Here is a 20,701-nt window from a genome sequence, read left to right on the forward strand (position 1 = left end):
AAGAAACAACCTCATCAGATGACAGTCTGATAACATATTTATTGTATAGCATATGTTTTTTTCGAAACATTTGCATATTTCAGGTATAAATCATAGTTTACATTTCAGCTACAATCAGAAATTTCACCGAAAGCAGCCATAATATTTACAGACACCAACGTCAAATACCTAATTACTCATCATAAAACATTTCTGAAAAATACATAGTGTACAGCAATTGAAAGACAGGCATCTTGTGATTCTAGGCAATATTTCCGATTTATTAAATGTTTTACAGCGCAAACAAAATGTAGCGTGATATTAGCATAGCCACAATAGCCAGAAACACTTGGGCGCCCACGACCAGTCAACATGCACGACAGATATTAGAAATAGCATCATAAAATGTTTCTTACTTTTGGTGATCTTCCGTCAGAATGTTGGATAAGGTGTCCTTTGTCCAGAACAGTCGTTGTTTTGATCTGGAACGGCAAATATCCCTCTTCATTTAGCATGGGCACTTGCCAAGTGGGACGGATCACTCCAAAGTCAACAAAGTTAGAGAACGGAACACGGCAAAACTCCCGAAAAAATTTCAATAATCTGATTAAACTATATTGAAAAAACATACGTTACGATGATATGGTGACATGTATCAAATAAAATCTAAGACGGAGATGTTCGTCGTTCATAACGACAGCTAAACAGAAGGCATATCCATGTCCTCTTTCGCGCGCTCCAGAAACAGGATATGGACGGTCACGTCAAACAAAGACCTTTTATTCCACCTCAGACCAAGATAGACACGAAATTTCTTCTCTCACCGCATCTTGACAACCAGGGGAAGGCGTAGGAAGTGTATGTAGACTCTTACGTATCACACCCATGTATAGGCATGCAGTTGAACAGAGCATCGATTTCTGACATTTCCCTTCCTGGTCAGGAAAAGTGCTGCAGAAGGAGTTCTGTTTCACTCAGAGAAATAATTCAAACGGTTTTAGAAACTAGAGAGTGTTTTCTATCCAACTGTAATAATAATATGCATATTGTACGAGCAAGAATTGAGTACGACGCCGTTTGAAATGGGCACATTTTATCTGGCTACTCAATACGCCCCCTGCAGCCATAACAGGTTTTAAGGTGTTCATAACTTAAATACAGGTTTCCCTCCCTAAGGTGTTCATAACTTAAATACAGGTTTCCCTCCCTAAGGTGCCTGTAACTTGAATGTGCATCGAGAGGAACATTTATCTCGAATAGAACACACAACAAGCCGACTAGGTAACTTGTACCCTGATGAAGACAGCTTGCCTGTCGAAACGTTGGTAAATTAAATATTTTTGCATCTGAGCTCCTAGAGTGTGCGGCTCTCCTTTATTTTTAAGTTTTCTACTCCGCTAGCCAGCACCTCGCCTAAATAGGTGTGCGTTTCTTTTTTCTTCTAGTTTGATCAACTCCACCTAACATCCACCTGCTCTATCACTCCACCTACTATATCCCTCCACCTGCTGTATCACTCCACCTACTGTATCACTCCACCTACTATATCCCTCCACCTGCTGTATCACTCCACCTACTGTATCACTCCACCTACTATATCCCTCCACCTACTGTATCACTCCACCTACTGTATCACTCCACCTGCTGTATCACTCCACCTACTATATCCCTCCACCTACTGTATCACTCCACCTACTGTATCACTCCACCTACTGTATCACTCCACCTACTGTATCACTCCACCTGCTGTATCACTCCACCTGCTGTATCACTCCACCTACTGTACCCCTCCACCTGCTGTATCACTCCACCTGCTGTATCACTCCACCTGCTGTACCCCTCCTTCTACTGTATCACTCCACCTGCTGTATCACTCCACCTACTGTATCACTCCACCTACTGTATCACTCCACCTGCTGTATCAATCCACCTGCTGTATCACTCCACCTGCTGTATCCCTCCACCTGCTGTACCCCTCCACCTGCTGTACCCCTCCACCTACTGTATCACTCCACCTACTGTATCACTCCACCTGCTGTATCCCTCCACCTACTGTATCACTCCACCTGCTGTACCCCTCCACCTACTGTATCACTCCACCTACTGTATCACTCCACCTGCTGTATCCCTCCACCTACTGTATCACTCCACCTGCTGTATCCCTCCACCTACTGTATCACTCCACCTGCTGTATCCCTCCACCTACTGTATCACTCCACCTGCTGTAACACTCCACCTGCTGTATCACTCCACCTGCTGTATCCCTCCACCTACTGTATCACTCCACCTGCTGTATCACTCCACCTACTGTATCACTCCACCTACTGTATCACTCCACCTACTGTATCACTCCACCTGCTGTATCAATCCACCTGCTGTATCACTCCACCTGCTGTATCCCTCCACCTACTGTATCACTCCACCTGCTGTACCCCTCCACCTACTGTATCACTCCACCTACTGTATCACTCCACCTGCTGTATCCCTCCACCTACTGTATCACTCCACCTGCTGTACCCCTCCACCTACTGTATCACTCCACCTACTGTATCACTCCACCTGCTGTATCCCTCCACCTACTGTATCACTCCACCTGCTGTATCCCTCCACCTACTGTATCACTCCACCTGCTGTAACACTCCACCTGCTGTATCACTCCACCTGCTGTATCCCTCCACCTACTGTATCACTCCACCTACTGTATCACTCCACCTGCTGTATCCCTCCACCTACTGTATCACTCCACCTGCTGTATCCCTCCACCTACTGTATCACTCCACCTGCTGTATCACTCCACCTGCTGTATCACTCCACCTGCTGTATCACTCCACCTACTGTATCACTCCACCTGCTGTATCCCTCCACCTACTGTATCACTCCACCTGCTGTATTGTACACTAGGCTCAATAGAACATTTCCAATGAATCTAACTTATAGCAGTTATTCAAGTCTCAAAGACATTTACAGATGTTAAGTTGATAAGAGTTCGTAGGCTCAATGTTTAGTTGGCGCGCACGCACACACACACACACACACACACACACACACACACACACACACACACACACACACACACACACACACACACACACACACACACACACACACACACACACACACACACACACACACACACACACACACAGTATAATGTAGTCTTATACCACACTATGTTACTGTATAATGTAGTCTTATACCACACTGTGTTACTGTATAATGTAGTCTTATACCACACTATGTTACTGTATAATGTAGTCATATAATACACTATGTTACTGTATAATGTAGTCTTATACCACACTCTTACTGTATAATATAGACCGTTACTACACTATATTACTGTATAATGTAGTCTTATACTACACTACGTTACTGTATAATGTGGTCATACGTTAATGTCTGTCCTCCAGAGAGAGAAGGAATCAAAGCCCTAAAGATGTCGTCTTCATGAGAAAGTGCTGCTTTCTCTACATCTGCCTGCTTTCCCTCCATCTGCCTGCTTTCCCTCCATCTGCCTGCTTTCCCTCCATCTGCCTGCTTTCCCTCCATCTGCCTGCTTTCCCTCCATCTGCCTGCTTTCCCTCCATCTGCCTGCTTTCCCTCCATCTGCCTGCTTTCTCTACATCTGCCTGCTTTCTCTACATCTGCCTGCTTTCTCTACATCTGCCTGCTTTCCCTCCATCTGCCTGTTTTCCCTACATCTGCCTGCTTTTACATGTATTTATTTCATATATAGAGCATTTCTTTCATGTTCTTTCATAGATTGAGCATAAGGAGTTGTACCAGTCAAAACGAGCTTGGAATATCTGTGTAAATGACTGAGTGAGCTCTCATCCCTTTAAATGGTAAACATGATATCACATTGAAGAGGAGAATGTTGTCTGGCGTTCCCCCAGCTATTGATTTTCCTGTGGTACATAGTGGTGTTTAGAAGCTGGATGTCTCCAAACAGGCATGAATACCAACACAGGAAAAAGGAAGTTGACAATAGTAGTTACGGTTGCCAGGCGACTGATATGCTAATGAGGCTGTTAGTCATAAGGCTCCTGGTGAGAGAGACTGAAATATGCTTTAATCATCGCTCAACAAATATTTGTGTGTATGTGTGTGGGTGTGTCTGTGTGTGTGGGTGTGTCTGTGTGTGTGTGTGTGTGTGTGTGTGTGTGTGTGTGTGTGTGTGTGTGTGTGTGTGTGTGTGTGTGTGTGTGTGTGTATGTGTGTGTGTCTGTGTCTGTGTCTGTGTGTGTGTGTGTGTGTGTGTGTGTGTGTGTGTGTGTGTGTGTGTGTGTGTCAGTGTTCCTACAGTGCTATAATTGAAAGTATCCATACTCCGTAGGAGGAGCAGATATGGTGATGGCCCTCTCCCCTCCTCTACTAAATTATCCCAAATTGTCAGGTCAGACCAAGAGAGGGAGGAGCAGGTCGCTCTGTGCTTGATTAAGGTGCCTGTTAAGCACGTAAGTTCTCTCCTCTTTCGCTCTCTGTAGTTTAAATGAGATGCGTGTCTCTTTCTCAGACAAAATGAGACGTGTTTGTTTCAATGGCAACTCATCAAGTGCATGTCTAAGCTGGTGACGTACAAACACACTCAACCACACACACACACACACACACACACACACACACACACACACACACACACACACACACACACACACACACACACACACACACACACACACACACACACACACACACACACACACACACACACACACACACACACACACACAAACACACACACACACACAGACAGACAGACACCGTTTTTGGGATATACTGTCTATGCAGACCGCCATGCTGAGACCTTGTGCTTTCCTGCTCTGCTGTTTGTTCTACAGCTTAGTTAGTTAATATGAAGTAAGCAGATTAACATGGAGGAGATGGACTAGCCGTGTCACTGCTATCTGCTGTGTTTCAGGGCCTGAGTGTGTGTGCGTGCGTGTGTGCTTTTGTGTTTGAGAGTGTGGGAGTCTGGAGTGTGTGTGTGCCTGTGTGTGTGTTTGTGTGTGTTTGTGTGTGTGTGTTCGTGTGTTTCCCTATCCGTGTGAGAGGATGGAGGGATCAGATAGGGCTCAGTCAAAGATCAGACTACCATCTGATTTGATCTGGGATATCTCTGTCTGTTCTGAGAGATGGAGAGAGCGAGAGAGAGGGAGAGGGAGACAGAGAGGGAGACAGAGAGGGAGACAGAGAGAGAGAGCGCGAGAGAGAGAGAGAGCGAGAGAGAGAGAGAGAGAGAGAGAGAGAGAGAGAGAGAGAGAGAGGGAGACAGAGAGAGAGACAGAGAGAGAGAGAGAGAGAGGGAGACAGAGAGACAGAGAGACAGAGAGAGAGAGGGAGAGAGAGAGCGAGAGAGAGAGAGAGAGGGAGACAGAGAGAGAGAGAGAGAGAGGGAGACAGAGAGAGAGAGAGAGAGAGAGAGAGAGAGAGAGAGAGAGAGAGAGAGAGAGAGCGAGAGCAAGAGAGAGAGAGAGAGAGAGGAGAGAGAGACAGGGGAGAGAGCGAGAGAGAGAGAGAGAGAGAGAGAGAGAGAGAGGAGAGAGAGAGAGAGAGACAGAGAGAGAGAGAGAGAGAGAGAGAGAGAGAGAGAGAGAGAGAGAGAGAGAGAGAGAGAGAGAGAGAGAGAGAGAGAGAGAGAGAGAGAGAGAGAGAGAGAGGGAGACAGAGAGAGAGAGAGAGAGAGAGAGAGAGAGAGAGAGAGAGAGAGACAGAGAGAGAGAGAGAGAGAGAGAGAGAGAGAGAGAGAGAGAGAGAGAGCATAATACAAATCCATATACACAAACAAAAAGTGTGTGGTTAGAATGTCCTAATGTCCAGGGGTGAGACAGGGATGCAGCTTGTGCCCCACCTTCTTCCTCATTTCTATCGACAAATTGGCGAGGGCACTGCAGCACCCAGCCTCACCCTACTAGAATCTGAGGTCAAATGTCTACCGCTGATGATCTGGTGCATCTGTCCCCAACCAAGGAAGGCTTACAGCAGCACCTAGACCTTCTGCAGAGATTCTGTCATGCTTGGGTACTGACAGTAAATCTCAGTAAGACAAAATTATTGGTGTTCCAAAAAAGGTGCAATTGCAAGGTGCAAGGATCACAAATACAAATTCCTTCTAGACACCATTGCCCCAGAGCACACAATAAAAACTATACTTACCTCGGGCTTAAACATCAGAGCCACAGGTAACTTTCACAAAGCTGTCAACGAAGGGTCTTCACAGATCACTGCACTTGTACATAGCTCATCTGTAAATAGCCCATCCAATCTACCTCATCCCCATACTGTATTTATGTATTTATTTATCTTGCTCCTTTACATCCCAGTATCTCAACTTGCACGTTCATCTTCCGCACATTCTACCATTCCAGTGTTTAATTGCTATATTGTCATTAATTTGCCACCATGGCCTATTTATTGCCTTACCTCTCTTATCCTACCTCATTTGCACATGCTGTATATAGATTTTTCTACTGTATTATTGATTGTATGTTTGTTTATTTCATGTGTTACTCTGTGTTGTTGTATGTGTCGAACTGCGTTGCTTTATCTTGACCAGGTCGCAGTTGTAAATGAGAACTTGTTCTCAACTAGCCTACCTGTTTAAACAAAGGGGAACATGAAATTTGACATCCCAATTAGATCTGACTAAAAATGCTTGAATCAGTTACATAACACATTGCCCTTTATGGTTGTGTGTTCTGGTGTTCACTCACCAACCAAAAGGGGAACAAACACAATATTGAGAATCTGCATGCGGAATTATGCAAAAACATCCTCAATGTGCAACGTAAATCACCAAATAATGCATGTAGAGCAGAATTAGGACGATACCCGCCAATTATCAAAATCCAGAAAAGAGCATTTAAATTCTACTACCACCTATAAGGGAAGTGATTCTTAAACCTTCCAAATCAAATACCTTTGTACCCGGTGTCCATAAAATGAGGTGGAAACTGAGCTGTACTCCCTAACTTCCTGAGAAATGTATGTCCATATTTGAGACACATATTTCCCTCAGATTACACAGATCCACAAAGAATTTGAAAACAAATCCAATCTTGATAAACTCCCATACAGTTGAAGTTGGAAGTTTACATACACTTAGGTTGGAGTCATTAAAACTCGTTTTTCAACCACTCCACAAATTTCCTGTTAACAAACTATAGTTTTGGCAAGTCGGTTAGGACATCTACTTTGTGCATGACACAAGTAATTTTTACAACAATTGTTTACAGACAGATTATTTAATTTATAATTCACTGTATCACAATTCCAGTGGGTCAGAAGTTTACATACACTAAGTTGACTGTGCCTTTAAACAGCTTGGAAAATTCCAGAAAATTATGTCATGGCTTTAGAAGCTTCTAAGAGGCTAATTGACATAATTTGAATCAATTGGAGGTGTACCTGTGGATGTATTTCAAGGTCTACCTTCAAACTCAGTGCCTCTTTGTTTGACATCATGGAAAAAATCAAAAGAAATCAACCAAGACCTCAGAGAACAAATTTTAGACCTCCACAAGTCGGTTCATCCTTGGGAGCAATTTCCAAACGCCTGAAGGTACCACGTTCATCTGTACAAACAATAGTACGCAAGTATAAACACCATGGGACCACGCAGCCGTCATACCGCTCAGGAAGGAGACGTGTTCTGTCTCCCATAGATGAACGTACTTTGGTGCGAAAAGTGCAAATCATTCCCAGAACAACAGCAAAGGACGTTGTGAAGATGCTGGGGGAAACGGGTACAAAAGTATCTGTATCCACAGTAAAACGAGTCCTATATCGACATAACCTGAAAGGTCGCTCAGCAAGGAAGAAGCCACTGCTCCAAAACCGCCATAAAAAAGCCAGACTACGGTTTGCAACTGCATATGGGGACAAAGGTCGTACTTTTTGGAGAAATGTCCTCTGGTCTGATGAAACAAAAATAGTGTGGTTGGCCATAATGACCATTGGTTACAAGTCCAACACTCTAACCACTAGGCTACCTGCCGCCCCAATAACCCCAAGCATACTTCCAAAGTTGTGGCAAAATGGCTTAAGGACAACAAAGTCAAGGTATTGGAGTGGCCATCACAAAGCCCTGACCTCAATGTCAAGAGGAATGGGCCAAAATTCACCCAACTTATTCTGGGAAGCATGTGAAAGGCTACCCGAAACATTTGACCCAAGTTAAACAATTTAAAGGCAATGCTACCAAATACTAATTGAGTGTATTTAAACTTCTGACCCACTGGGAATGTGATGAAAGAAATAAAAGCTGAAATAAATAATTCTCTCTACTATTATTCTGACATTTCACATTCTTAAAATAAAGTGGTGATCCTAACTGGCCTAAGACAGGGAATTTTTACTTGGATTAAATGTCAGGAATTGTGAAAAACTGAGTTTAAATGTTTTTGGCTAAGGTGTATGTAAACTTCCGACTTCAACTCTGTCTGTTAGGTGAAATACCACAGTGTGCCATCACAGCAGCAAGATGTGTGACCTGTTGCCACAAGAAAAGGGCAACCAGTGAAGAACAAACACCATCGTAAATACAACCCATAATATTTATTTTCCCTTTTGTACTTTAACTATTTGCACATTGTTAAAACACCGTACATAGCCAATAATATAACATTTGAAATGTCTATATTATTTAAAAAATTATTTGAGAGTGTAATGTTTACTGTTAATTTCTGATGTCTATATATTTTTTTAACTTTTGTGAGTGTAATGTTTACTGTTAATTTCTGATGTCTATATATTTTTTTAACTTTTGTGAGTGTAATGTTTACTGTTCTGATTGTTTATTTCCCTTTGTTTGTGGTCCAGTTCACTTGCTTTGGCAATATAAACATATGTTTCCCTTACCAATTAAGCCCTTTGAATTGAATTGAATTGATTTGAGAGGGGACAGAGCAACAGTCAAATGAGATGGAGAGAGAGGTTACAAAGCGAGAGAGAGATACTATAGGCAAAGTCTTTGAGGGAGTAGGACAGAGAGAGAGATACTATAGGGAAAGTGTTTGAGGGAGTAGGACAGAGAGAGAGATGCTATAGGGAAAGTGTTTGAGGGAGTAGGACAGAGAGAGAGATACTATAGGGAAAGTGTTTGAGGGAGTAGGACAGAGAGAGAGAGAGAGATACTATAGGGAAAGTCTTTGAGGGAGTAGGACAGAGAGAGAGATACTATAGGGAAAGTGTTTGAGGGAGTAGGACAGAGAGAGATGCTATAGGGAAAGTGTTTCAGGGAGTAGGACAGAGAGAGAGATACTATAGGGAAAGTGTTTGAGGGAGTAGGACAGAGAGAGAGAGAGAGATACTATAGGGAAAGTGTTTGAGGGAGTAGGACAGAGAGAGAGATACTATAGGGAAAGTGTTTGAGGGAGTAGGACAGAGAGAGAGATACTATAGGGAAAGTGTTTGAGGGAGTAGGACAGAGAGAGAGAGAGAGAGAGAGAGAGAGAGAGAGATACTATAGGGAAAGTGTTTGAGGGAGTAGGACAGAGAGAGAGAGAGATACTATAGGGAAAGTGTTTGAGGGAGTAGGACAGAGAGAGAGAGAGAGATACTATAGGGAAAGTGTTTGAGGGAGTAGGACAGAGAGAGAGAGAGAGAGAGAGATACTATAGGGAAAGTGTTTGATGTAGTAGGAAAGAGAGAGAGATAATATAGGGAAAGTGTTTGAGGGAGTAGGACAGAGAGAGAGATACTATAGGGAAAGTGTTTGAGGGAGTAGGACAGAGACAGAGAGATACTATAGTGAAAGTGTTTGAGGGAGTAGGACAGAGAGAAAGAGAGATACTATAGGGAAAGTGTTTGAGGGAGTAGGACAGAGAGAGAGATGCTATAGGGAAAGTGTTTGAGGGAGTAGGACAGAGAGAGAGATACTATAGGGAAAGTGTTTGAGGGAGTAGGACAGAGAGAGAGAGAGATACTGTAGGGAAAGTGTTTGAGGGAGTAGGACAGAGAGAGAGATACTATAGGGAAAGTGTTTGAGGGAGTAGGACAGAGAGATAGATACTATAGGGAAAGTGTTTGAGGGAGTAGGACAGAGAGAGAGAGAGAGAGATATACTATAGGGAAAGTGTTTGAGGGAGTAGGACAGAGAGAGAGAGAGAGAGAGAGAGATACTATAGGGAAAGTGTTTGAGGGAGTAGGACAGAGAGAGAGATATAGATACTATAGGGAAAGTGTTTGAGGGAGTAGGACAGAGAGAGAGAGAGAGATACTATAGGGAAAGTGTTTGAAGGAGTAGGAAAGAGAGAGAGATGCTATAGGGAAAGTGTTTGAGGGAGTAGGACAGAGAGAGAGATACTATAGGGAAAGTGTTTGAGGGAGTAGAACAGAGACAGAGAGATACTATAGGGAAAGTGTTTGAGGGAGTAGGACAGAGAGAGAGATGCTATAGGGAAAGTGTTTGAGGGAGTAGGACAGAGAGAGAGATGCTATAGGGAAAGTGTTTGAGGGAGTAGGACAGAGAGATAGATACTATAGGGAAAGTGTTTGAGGGAGTAGGACAGAGAGAGAGAGAGAGATACTATAGGGAAAGTGTTTGAGGGAGTAGGACAGAGAGATAGATACTATAGGGAAAGTGTTTGAGGGAGTAGGACAGAGAGAGAGAGAGAGATACTATAGGGAAAGTGTTTGAGGGAGTAGGACAGCTTAAGCCCCACCCTCTTCAACATATATATCAACGAATTGGCGCGGGCACTAGAACAGTCTGCAGCACCCGGTCTCACCCTACTAGAATCCGAAGTCAAATGTCTACTGTTTGCTGATGATCTGGTGCTTCTGTCACCAAGCAAGGAGGGCCTACAGCAGCACCTAGATCTTCTACACAGATTCTGTCACAGATGGTGTTTGAGGGAGTAGGACAGAGAGAGAGATACTATAGGGGAAGTGTTTGAGGGCGTAGGACAGAGAGAGAGAGAGAGATACTATAGGGAAAGTCTTTGAGGGAGTAGGACAGAGAGAGAGAGAGAGAGATACTATAGGGAAAGTGTTTGAGGGAGTAGGACAGAGAGAGAGATACTATAGGGAAAGTGTTTGAGGGAGTAGGACAGAGAGAGAGATACTATAGGGAAAGTGTTTGAGGGAGTAGGACAGAGAGAGAGAGAGAGAGAGAGAGATACTATAGGGAAAGTGTTTGAGGGAGTAGGACAGAGAGAGAGAGAGATACTATAGGGAAAGTGTTTGAGGGAGTAGGACAGAGAGAGAGAGAGAGATACTATAGGGAAAGTGTTTGAGGGAGTAGGACAGAGAGAGAGAGAGAGAGAGAGATACTATAGGGAAAGTGTTTGATGTAGTAGGAAAGAGAGAGAGATAATATAGGGAAAGTGTTTGAGGGAGTAGGACAGAGAGAGAGATACTATAGGGAAAGTGTTTGAGGGAGTAGGACAGAGACAGAGAGATACTATAGTGAAAGTGTTTGAGGGAGTAGGACAGAGAGAAAGAGAGATACTATAGGGAAAGTGTTTGAGGGAGTAGGACAGAGAGAGAGATGCTATAGGGAAAGTGTTTGAGGGAGTAGGACAGAGAGAGAGATACTCTAGGGAAAGTGTTTGAGGGAGTAGGACAGAGAGAGAGAGAGATACTGTAGGGAAAGTGTTTGAGGGAGTAGGACAGAGAGAGAGATACTATAGGGAAAGTGTTTGAGGGAGTAGGACAGAGAGATAGATACTATAGGGAAAGTGTTTGAGGGAGTAGGACAGAGAGAGAGAGAGAGAGATATACTATAGGGAAAGTGTTTGAGGGAGTAGGACAGAGAGAGAGAGAGAGAGAGAGAGAGAGAGAGAGAGAGAGATACTATAGGGAAAGTGTTTGAGGGAGTAGGACAGAGAGAGAGATATAGATACTATAGGGAAAGTGTTTGAGGGAGTAGGACAGAGAGAGAGAGAGAGATACTATAGGGAAAGTGTTTGAAGGAGTAGGAAAGAGAGAGAGATGCTATAGGGAAAGTGTTTGAGGGAGTAGGACAGAGAGAGAGATACTATAGGGAAAGTGTTTGAGGGAGTAGAACAGAGACAGAGAGATACTATAGGGAAAGTGTTTGAGGGAGTAGGACAGAGAGAGAGAGAGATACTACAGGGAAAGTGTTTGAGGGAGTAGGACAGAGAGAGAGATGCTATAGGGAAAGTGTTTGAGGGAGTAGGACAGAGAGATAGATACTATAGGGAAAGTGTTTGAGGGAGTAGGACAGAGAGAGAGAGAGAGATACTATAGGGAAAGTGTTTGAGGGAGTAGGACAGAGAGATAGATACTATAGGGAAAGTGTTTGAGGGAGTAGGACAGAGAGAGAGAGAGAGATACTATAGGGAAAGTGTTTGAGGGAGTAGGACAGCTTAAGCCCCACCCTCTTCAACATATATATCAACGAATTGGCGCGGGCACTAGAACAGTCTGCAGCACCCGGTCTCACCCTACTAGAATCCGAAGTCAAATGTCTACTGTTTGCTGATGATCTGGTGCTTCTGTCACCAAGCAAGGAGGGCCTACAGCAGCACCTAGATCTTCTACACAGATTCTGTCACAGATGGTGTTTGAGGGAGTAGGACAGAGAGAGAGATACTATAGGGGAAGTGTTTGAGGGCGTAGGACAGAGAGAGAGAGAGAGAGATACTATAGGGAAAGTGTTTGATGGAGAAGGACAGAGAGAGAGATACTATAGGGAAAGTGTTTGAGGGAGTAGGACAGAGAGAGAGAGAGAGAGAGAGAGAGAGAGAGAGAGAGAGAGAGAGAGAGATACCATAGGGAAAGTGTTTGAGGGAGTAGGACAGAGAGAGAGAGAGAGAGAGATACTATAGGGAAAGTGTTTGAGGGAGTAGGACAGAGAGATACTATAGGGAAAGTGTTTGAGGGAGTAGGACAGAGAGAGAGAGAGAGAGAGAGAGAGAGATACTATAGGGAAAGTGTTTGAGGGAGTAGGACAGAGAGAGAGAGTCCTTATCCCCTCCCGCTGTACAGATAAAGGTATTAGGAGACTCTGATAACTCTTATCACACACCCACACACTCTCTCAGAGCAAAGTGGTGTCTGTGCGTGTTCATGTGTGTGTGTGTGTGTGCAGGCGCATGTGTTTTTCGATGACTGCTCATGTGGTTAGAAGACCACAGTCCGCAGTGTAATTAACTTGTTGAAACTCCCTTGCTATGTTCAGTATCTGGAGAAATGCTTCTCCAGTGGAATATTGTACAGGGTTGCCATTTTGAGTCAGCTATTAGTAGTGATTAACTGGCGGTTGCTTCATTATGGAGTTATATGATGACAGCAGCAGCTATAACTAGTCATTATTGGTCACTCCTGGGGACACATAAAGTTGTTTGAAATGAAACTCATGCTTTCTGTGGTGCTTTCTGTCTGTTTTCTGCAGCATGTCCAGTCCTCCTCTATGGCCAGGGAGTCCCTTCTTCAGAAAAAACGGAGGAGTCCTTCTACAAGGTACCGTCACACAGACTTTAATATTATACCGTAGTTTCTCACTACCTCCCTCTTCCGTGTCCCTTCCTCACCCCTCACCCCCTTAGTGCATCGGGGTGAACAGAAACCTCCCTCCTTCACGTTTCTCATTCACTTCAAAGCTGCCGAAGTGGAGATGTTGGCTCATTTGCATATGCTCTTCAGATATCTTAAACCCTCCCTTCCTTCAGGTACCTGGATAGATGAAAATAGCCTTAACTCACACTGTATAGATGTAGAATTGGTTCTGCTCTAATAAAACAGAATGTCTCTTCGTCTACAGGCTCCTTTTTGTTTCTGATCCTCTCCCTCTCTTTCTTTCATTCAGACATTATTTTTGGGGGAGGGGTTATAGAGGGATTCTGGCAACATCCCAGCATCCTCTCTTTTCTCTTTCTTGTCTTTATTTTGTGCTCTACTGTAATCCTATGGAATGGATCCTCCTCTCTCCTCCCTCTCTTCCCCTGGCTCTGGGTATTGAGAAGGGGTTTGGTGTATAAGTCGGCATTGTTTCTTTGTCACTTGACCAGTGGCCCAGTTTTCCAAGTTCCCGCTACTCTGCTACTGCACATGGTTATGCACAAAGAACAGACCTTAATATGGCTTTTGTGAAGCCACAGAAAAAGAAACAGGGAAGGATAGGAGGGAGAGGGAGAGTGTAACTATGTGTGCTGAGAGTCAGGAAGCAAGTTCAGGGAGTGAGTGTTTTAATTAATAAACGCAACATAATATAAAACAAGAAACAAGAACAACGAACAGACATGAACCTGAAACAGAAACAATAACGCCAAGGAACCAAAGGGAGTGACACATATAGGGAAGGTAATCAAGGAGGGGATGGAGTCCAGGTAAGTGTCATTATGCGCGGATGCGCGTAACGATGGTGACAGGTGTGCGCCATAACGAGCAGCCTGGTGACCTAGAGGCCGGAGAGGGAGCACACGTGACAGAGAGGGAATGACAGGAGGGAGAAGTGGAAAACACAAGGGAGAGAGGAGTTTTGAAAGAAGGAAAATAGGATTCATATACAGCAGCAGTCAAAGGTGTGGACACACCTACTCATTCAAGGGTTTTTCTTTATTTTTATTAATAGTAGAATATAAAATACATTTTGATTTGTTTAACACTTTTTGGGTTATTTCATAGTTTTGATGTCTTCACTATTATGTAGAATTAATTTGTATTTTCTAGATTCAATCCCTCAGTCAGTTAACTGGATTCAATCCCCCAGTCAGTTAACTGGATTCAAGCCCTCAGTCAGTTAACTAGATTCAATCCCCCAGTCAGTTAACTGGATTCAATCCCTCAGTCAGTTAACTGGATTCAATCCCTCAGTCAGTTAACTGGATTCAATCCCTCAGTCAGTTAACTGGATTCAAGTCCTCAGTCAGTTAACTGGATTCAATCCCCCAGTCAGTTAACTGGATTCAATCCCTCAGTCAGTTAACTGGATTCAATCCCTCAGTCAGTTAACTGGATTCAAGTCCTCAGTCAGTTAACTGGATTCAAGTCCTCAGTCAGTTAACTGGATTCAATCCCTCATTCAGTTAACTGGACTCAATCCCCCAGTCAGTTAACTAGACTCCATCCCCCAGTCAGTTAATTGGATTAAATCCCTCAGTCAGTGAAGAAGACATGGAGCTTCACCTTCTGGAAGTTGCCATGGTAATGGTTAGTGCTGGCCACCTGGAGTATTGTTGCCATGGTTGCGAAACATCAGTAGACATCTTCCCCAAGCTTTTATGTCATGGGGGAGAGGGCGATGAGTGTTTGAGATAAAATTAATAATCTTCTGGATTATATCATTATCCTTGGTGAGATGTGTTAATTATAATCCTTTATCAACTTTAATCCTCTCTCTCAATTGTTCCACCTCTCATACTTCCTCTAATCCTCCCCTCTCCCTCTCTCTCATTCTCTCTCTCCCTCTCTCTCTCGGTCTCCTGCACCTGCAAGTTACTGGATGTTCATGCAGTCCTTAGACAGCTGACAGACAGCCTCTCCATACCACTGATACTAAGACTGGCACTTAGAGGGAGGAGTGTTTAGTGTGAACTCTGCTGCTGTGGAGCCTGGTATTACCTGGAGAGGGAGGGAAGGAGGGCAGGATAGTGCACCTGTATCGGCAGGTACTGTGTGTGGGAGGAACATCTGTCGAAAGCAGCAAAACTAAACATGATCTGAACTGCAGGCCCTCACACACACACAGGCGCGTGCGCACACACACACACACACACACACACACACACACACACACACACACACACACACACACACACACACACACACACACACACACACACACACACACACACACACACACACACACGTCTTGAACTTGAAATAAAACCCGAAATTGAAAAGACACCAGCATGCTCACTGATGTGTGTATGTGTGTGTTGCCTAGCCCGTTGAGCAGGTCTTGAGTGTGTTCCTGGAGGGACTGACAAACTAGCCCTGTATTATTGAACCACTATTACGATGACACACACACCCCTCCATTTGCTGTGTGATGTTATTCAGCCTCTCTCAGCCCTGTCCCAGTCTCCTGCAGGTCACCATACATTTAGTGATTTAGGAACTCCCCCCCCTTGACACCCTGCCAAAAGCTCTACAAATACACCCTCTCTTTCTTCTCCTCCCTCCCTATCACTCACTCACTCTCTCCTCCTCTCCCCTGCCCTCTCCTCCTCTCTCCTCCTCTCTCCTCCTCTCCCCTCCTCTCTCCTCCTCTCTCCCCCTCTCCCCTCCTCTCTCCTCTTCCTGCTCTTGTCGAGTTACGCCTCTTCAGTTCAAAGTGCTGTGGTGTGGCGCCGTGCCTAGCTTAGGAATGGCTCAGAGAGATAGTGTCTAGCGCTATACCCATCACTTTCAAACAGGGAACAGGGGATAGAGGGAGGAGAGAGAGGAGAGGGAGAAGAGGGAGGAGAGGGGATATGGAGAGAGGAGAGGGAGGAGAGAGAGGAGAGGGAAGAGAGAGAAGAGAGGGTATAGAGGGAGGAGAGGGAGGAGAGGGGATAGAGGAGGAGATGCGGTAGAGAGAGGAGAGAGAGGAGAGGGAAGGGAGAGGGGATAGAGGGAGGAGAGGGGATAGACGGAGGAGATGAGGTAGAGAGAGGAGAGGGAGGAGAGAGAGGAGAGGGAAGAGAGAGAGGAGAGGGGAAAGCGAGAGGAAAGATAGGAGAGGGGATATAGAGAGGAGAGAGAGGAGAGGGAAGAGAGAGGAGAGGGGGTAGAGGGTGGAGAGGGGATAGAGGGAGGAGAGGGAAAAGAGTGAAGAGAGTGGATAGAGGGTGGAGAGGGGATATAGGGAGGAGAGAGAGGAGAGGTGATAGAGGGAGGAGAGAGGAGAGGGAGGAGAGAGAGGAGAGGGGATAGAGGGAGGAGAGGGAAAAGAGTGAAGAGAGTGAATAGAGGGTGGAGAGGGGATATAGGGAGGAGAGAGAGGAGAGGTGATAGAGGGAGGAGAGAGGAGAGGGAGGAGAGAGAGGAGAGGGGATAGAGGGAGGAGAGGGGATAGAGGGAGGAGAGTGGAGGAGAGGGGATAGAGGGAGGAGAGGGGATAGAGAGCATAGGGGAGAAGGGGTTAGGGTACAGTAATCCAGGGTACTGATACTGTATGACAGCCCTGATACCTGATAGTGTCAAGCACATACACTGTACTGTACGTACGGCTATTTCAGTCACACTCGTTGCTGACAGGTGTATAACATCTCTATATGGGTTGTGGGTTGTGTTTGGGTGGGTTGTGTTTTTGGCTATTGTGGTAAGCTAATATAATGCTATATTGTGTTTTCGCTGTAAAACACTTAAAGAATCGGAAATATTGGCTGGATTCACAAGATGTTTGTCTTTCATTTGCTGTACACCATGTATTTTTCATAAATGTTTTATGATGAGTATTTAGGTATTTCAATTTGGTCTCTGTAATTGTTCTAGCTGCTTCGGTGCTATTTTCGATTGTAGCTGCAGCCACCATCACCATTGCAGCCACCATCACAAATAGTACCAAAGCAGCCAGAATAATTACAGAGAGCAACGTGAAATACATAAATACTCATCATAAAAGATTTATGAAAAATACATGGTGTACAGCAAATGAAAGATAACATCTTGTGAATCCAGCCAATATTTCTGTTTTTTTAAGTGTTTTACAGCGAAAACACAATATATATTTCTATTAGCTCACTACAATAGCCAAACACACAATGCCATTTACTCCCCGCCAAAATAGCTTTCACAAAACCGACAAAATAGAGCTAAAATTAATCACTAACCTTCAACAACTTCATCAGATGACAGTCTTATAACATCATGTTATACAATACATTTATTTTTTGTTCGAAAATGTGCATATTTAGAGCTGCAAATTGTGGTTATACATTGTGAATACGTAGCAACAATTCACCAAAATCTCCGGAGATATTTTGGACAGTCACCTAATCTAATCAAAGAACTCATCATAAACTTTACTAAAAAATACATGTTGTACAGCAAATTAAAGATACACTGGTTCTTAATGCAACCACTATGTTAGATTTTTTTAAATAACTTTACTACAACATACAAAATGCATTATTGTGAGACAGCGCTTACCTATTCTCCGCCGAGTTGGAGTCAACATATATATTACACAGAAATACGAAATAACATCATAAATTGTGTCTTACTTTTGCTGAGTTTCCATCAGAATGTTGTGCAAGGAGTCCTATTTCCAGAATAAATCGTTGTTTGGTTTTAGAATGTCCATTTCTTCTGTCGAATTAGCAACCTTGGCTAGCATTGTGGCGCGAACATGCCCATCATCTCTTGGCGCAAAGAACGGAAAATTCCAAAAGTCCCAGTAAACGTTGAATAAACTGATCAAACTCGGTTGAAAAATCCTACTTTATGATGTGTTTCTCATATGTATCAAATAAAATCAGAGCCGGAGCAATTCGCCGTGTATACCGAACGCTTTTCAGAAGACAATGTCGAGGTCCCCAGCGCGCCGTCGAAAACAAACAAAATACCGGAACTGTCACTCCAAAAGCTATTATTCGGCCTCACATCAAGCTAGACACCCCATTCAACGTTCTACTGCCTGTTGAGATCTAGTGGAAGGCATATGAAGTGCATACATATCGATAAATAAAAGCCAGTTGAATAGCCTCGTTTTCAGAGCCTCGTTTTCAGATTTTTCACTTCCTGTATGGAAGTTTGCTGCCAAATGAGTTCTGTTTTACTCACAGATATAATTCAAACAGTTTTAGAAACTTCTGAGTGTTTTCTATCCAATAGTAATAATAATATGCATATTGTATGATCTAGAACAGAGTACGAGGCCGTTTAATTTGGGCACGATTTTTTCCAAAGTGAAAACAGCGCCCCCCTATTCACAAGAAGTTTTAACAGCGCAATTTGCCAAGGCAGGATACTCTGAGCTCAGCCCAATCCAGAAATCTGGCAGTGGCTTCTGATTAAATTACATTTTCACATTGAAGATGCAAATATTTTTTATTGTGAAACAAACAAGAAATGAGACAAAAAATCTGAAAACTTGAGTGTGCATAACTATTCACCCCCCCAAAGTCAATACTTTGTAGAGACAGATTTTTCAGCAAGTACAGCTGCAAGTCTCTTGAGGTATGTCTCTATAAGCTTGGGACATCTAGCCAATGGGATTTTTGCCCATTCTTCAACTTCTCCAGCTCCTTCAAGTTGGCTGGGTTCCGCTGGTGTACAGCAGTTTTTAAGTCATACCACCTATTCTCAATTGGATTAAGGTCTGGGCTTTGACTAGGGCATTCCAAGACATTTAAATGTTTCCCCTTAAACCACTCAAGTGTTGCTTTAGCAATATTCTTAGGGTCATTGTCCTGCTGGAAGGTGAACCTCTGTCCCAGTCTCAAATCTCTGGAAGACTGAAACAGGTTTCCCTCAAGAATTTCCCTGTATTTAGCGCCATCCATCATTCCTTCAATTCTGACCAGTTTCCCAGTCCCTGCCGATGAAAAACATCCCTACAGCATGATGCTGGTTTGCGACAGACATAGCGTTTTCCTTGATGGCCAAAAATGACAATTTTAGTCTCATCTGACCAGAGTACCTTCTTCCATATGTTTGGGGAGTCTTATTTTTTTCTCTAAGCAAAGGCTTTTGCGCCATCAGTACAGATACCAACAAAGCTTGACCACCAAAGTCCATTTGATGTCACGAAGCTCTCCAGTACTTTAAACATATCCTCTCCTGTTGTCCTGGTTTTCAGTGGATTGCAGAAGAGGATGTATTCTTTAATTGACCCCCCTAAACATAACGGACATATACCAGGAGCTGTGCCAGGCCCGCCACGTCTGTTGACTCATCCAGCTCTAACGCATAGAATTCACTGGGTTGTATGCAAAGCAGTAATTGTTTCAAAACATATCCTGCCATGTCGCTGATGCGAAAAATTGTTGTTTGATGAAGGCATTGTCTGTATAGTTTTTTGGGCCTTTTCCCCCAGCATTGTCCCAGCCATATCTGCGGCAGCAGGAAGAATTAAGTCCTCCACAATAATATGGGGCTTGCCTGTCCTAGCCACTCGGTAGCTCACCATAGAAGACGCTTCTCAACTCTTTTTATTAATGGTATCTGTTGCTTTTATACCTACCTTACTACTCGAAAGTCGTCTTAATTCTCGCACCAAAAACTCCCATGGCTTATTTTTCAAATTGGCATGTTTTGTTTCTAAATGTCTGCGCAAGAGTGAAGGTTTCGTCGAGTTGTGAGATAGTACTTTTGCACATATAACACACTGTGGCTGAGGAAAGTCACTAGTCCCAATATAAGTGAACCCCAAATCAATGTAGTTCTCATCATATTTGCGTCTCTTCGATGGTCCAACATCCCTGTCTGTTGTTCGGTGCTTTCCCAGGTAAGGAGGCAGTAGCTCTTCGGCTGCATCAGATTCACAACTGTTAGTGTCCTGCTAGCTGGGCTAACAACAAATGTAGAATTACTGATGCTAGCATTGGATGGGCTTGTGGAAGCAGAACAGCTTGTGTTGTCAACAAGTGCAGGTGTAGTACTGCTGGTAGTAGCAGTACCACCAGTAGAGCTGGTATGTGTGTCTTTGGACACGGGCCTTACTTTTTTGAACCATTTATACATTTTCGAGCGAATGGAATTAGCAGCAGTTTCGTTTGGCTACATAGAGACCTTTAGTGAAATCCCCACGAGAGAGTAACGGTTAATGTGATTGGATGTTAATTATTTGACTAGGCTACCTATATTGGACATTGTGTTGTTATTTCGC

General features: G+C 43.8%; 1 protein-coding gene across 2 annotated transcripts in view; it reads left to right on the plus strand.

Moving 5' to 3' along the window:
• LOC129813200 (forkhead box protein N3-like) overlaps window positions 1–20,701 on the plus strand; it is a 228,440-nt gene that overhangs the window by 132,659 nt on the left and 75,080 nt on the right. For both annotated transcript variants that reach the window (XM_055865470.1, XM_055865469.1), the window contains exon 4: window positions 13,340–13,407. In XM_055865470.1, coding sequence (XP_055721445.1) covers window positions 13,340–13,407 — 68 coding nt within the window. The remainder of the gene's footprint in view (window positions 1–13,339; window positions 13,408–20,701) is intronic.

Source organism: Salvelinus fontinalis, chromosome 16 (assembly GCF_029448725.1).
Source record: "Salvelinus fontinalis isolate EN_2023a chromosome 16, ASM2944872v1, whole genome shotgun sequence".
In the NCBI taxonomy this organism is placed as follows: domain Eukaryota; kingdom Metazoa; phylum Chordata; class Actinopteri; order Salmoniformes; family Salmonidae; genus Salvelinus; species Salvelinus fontinalis.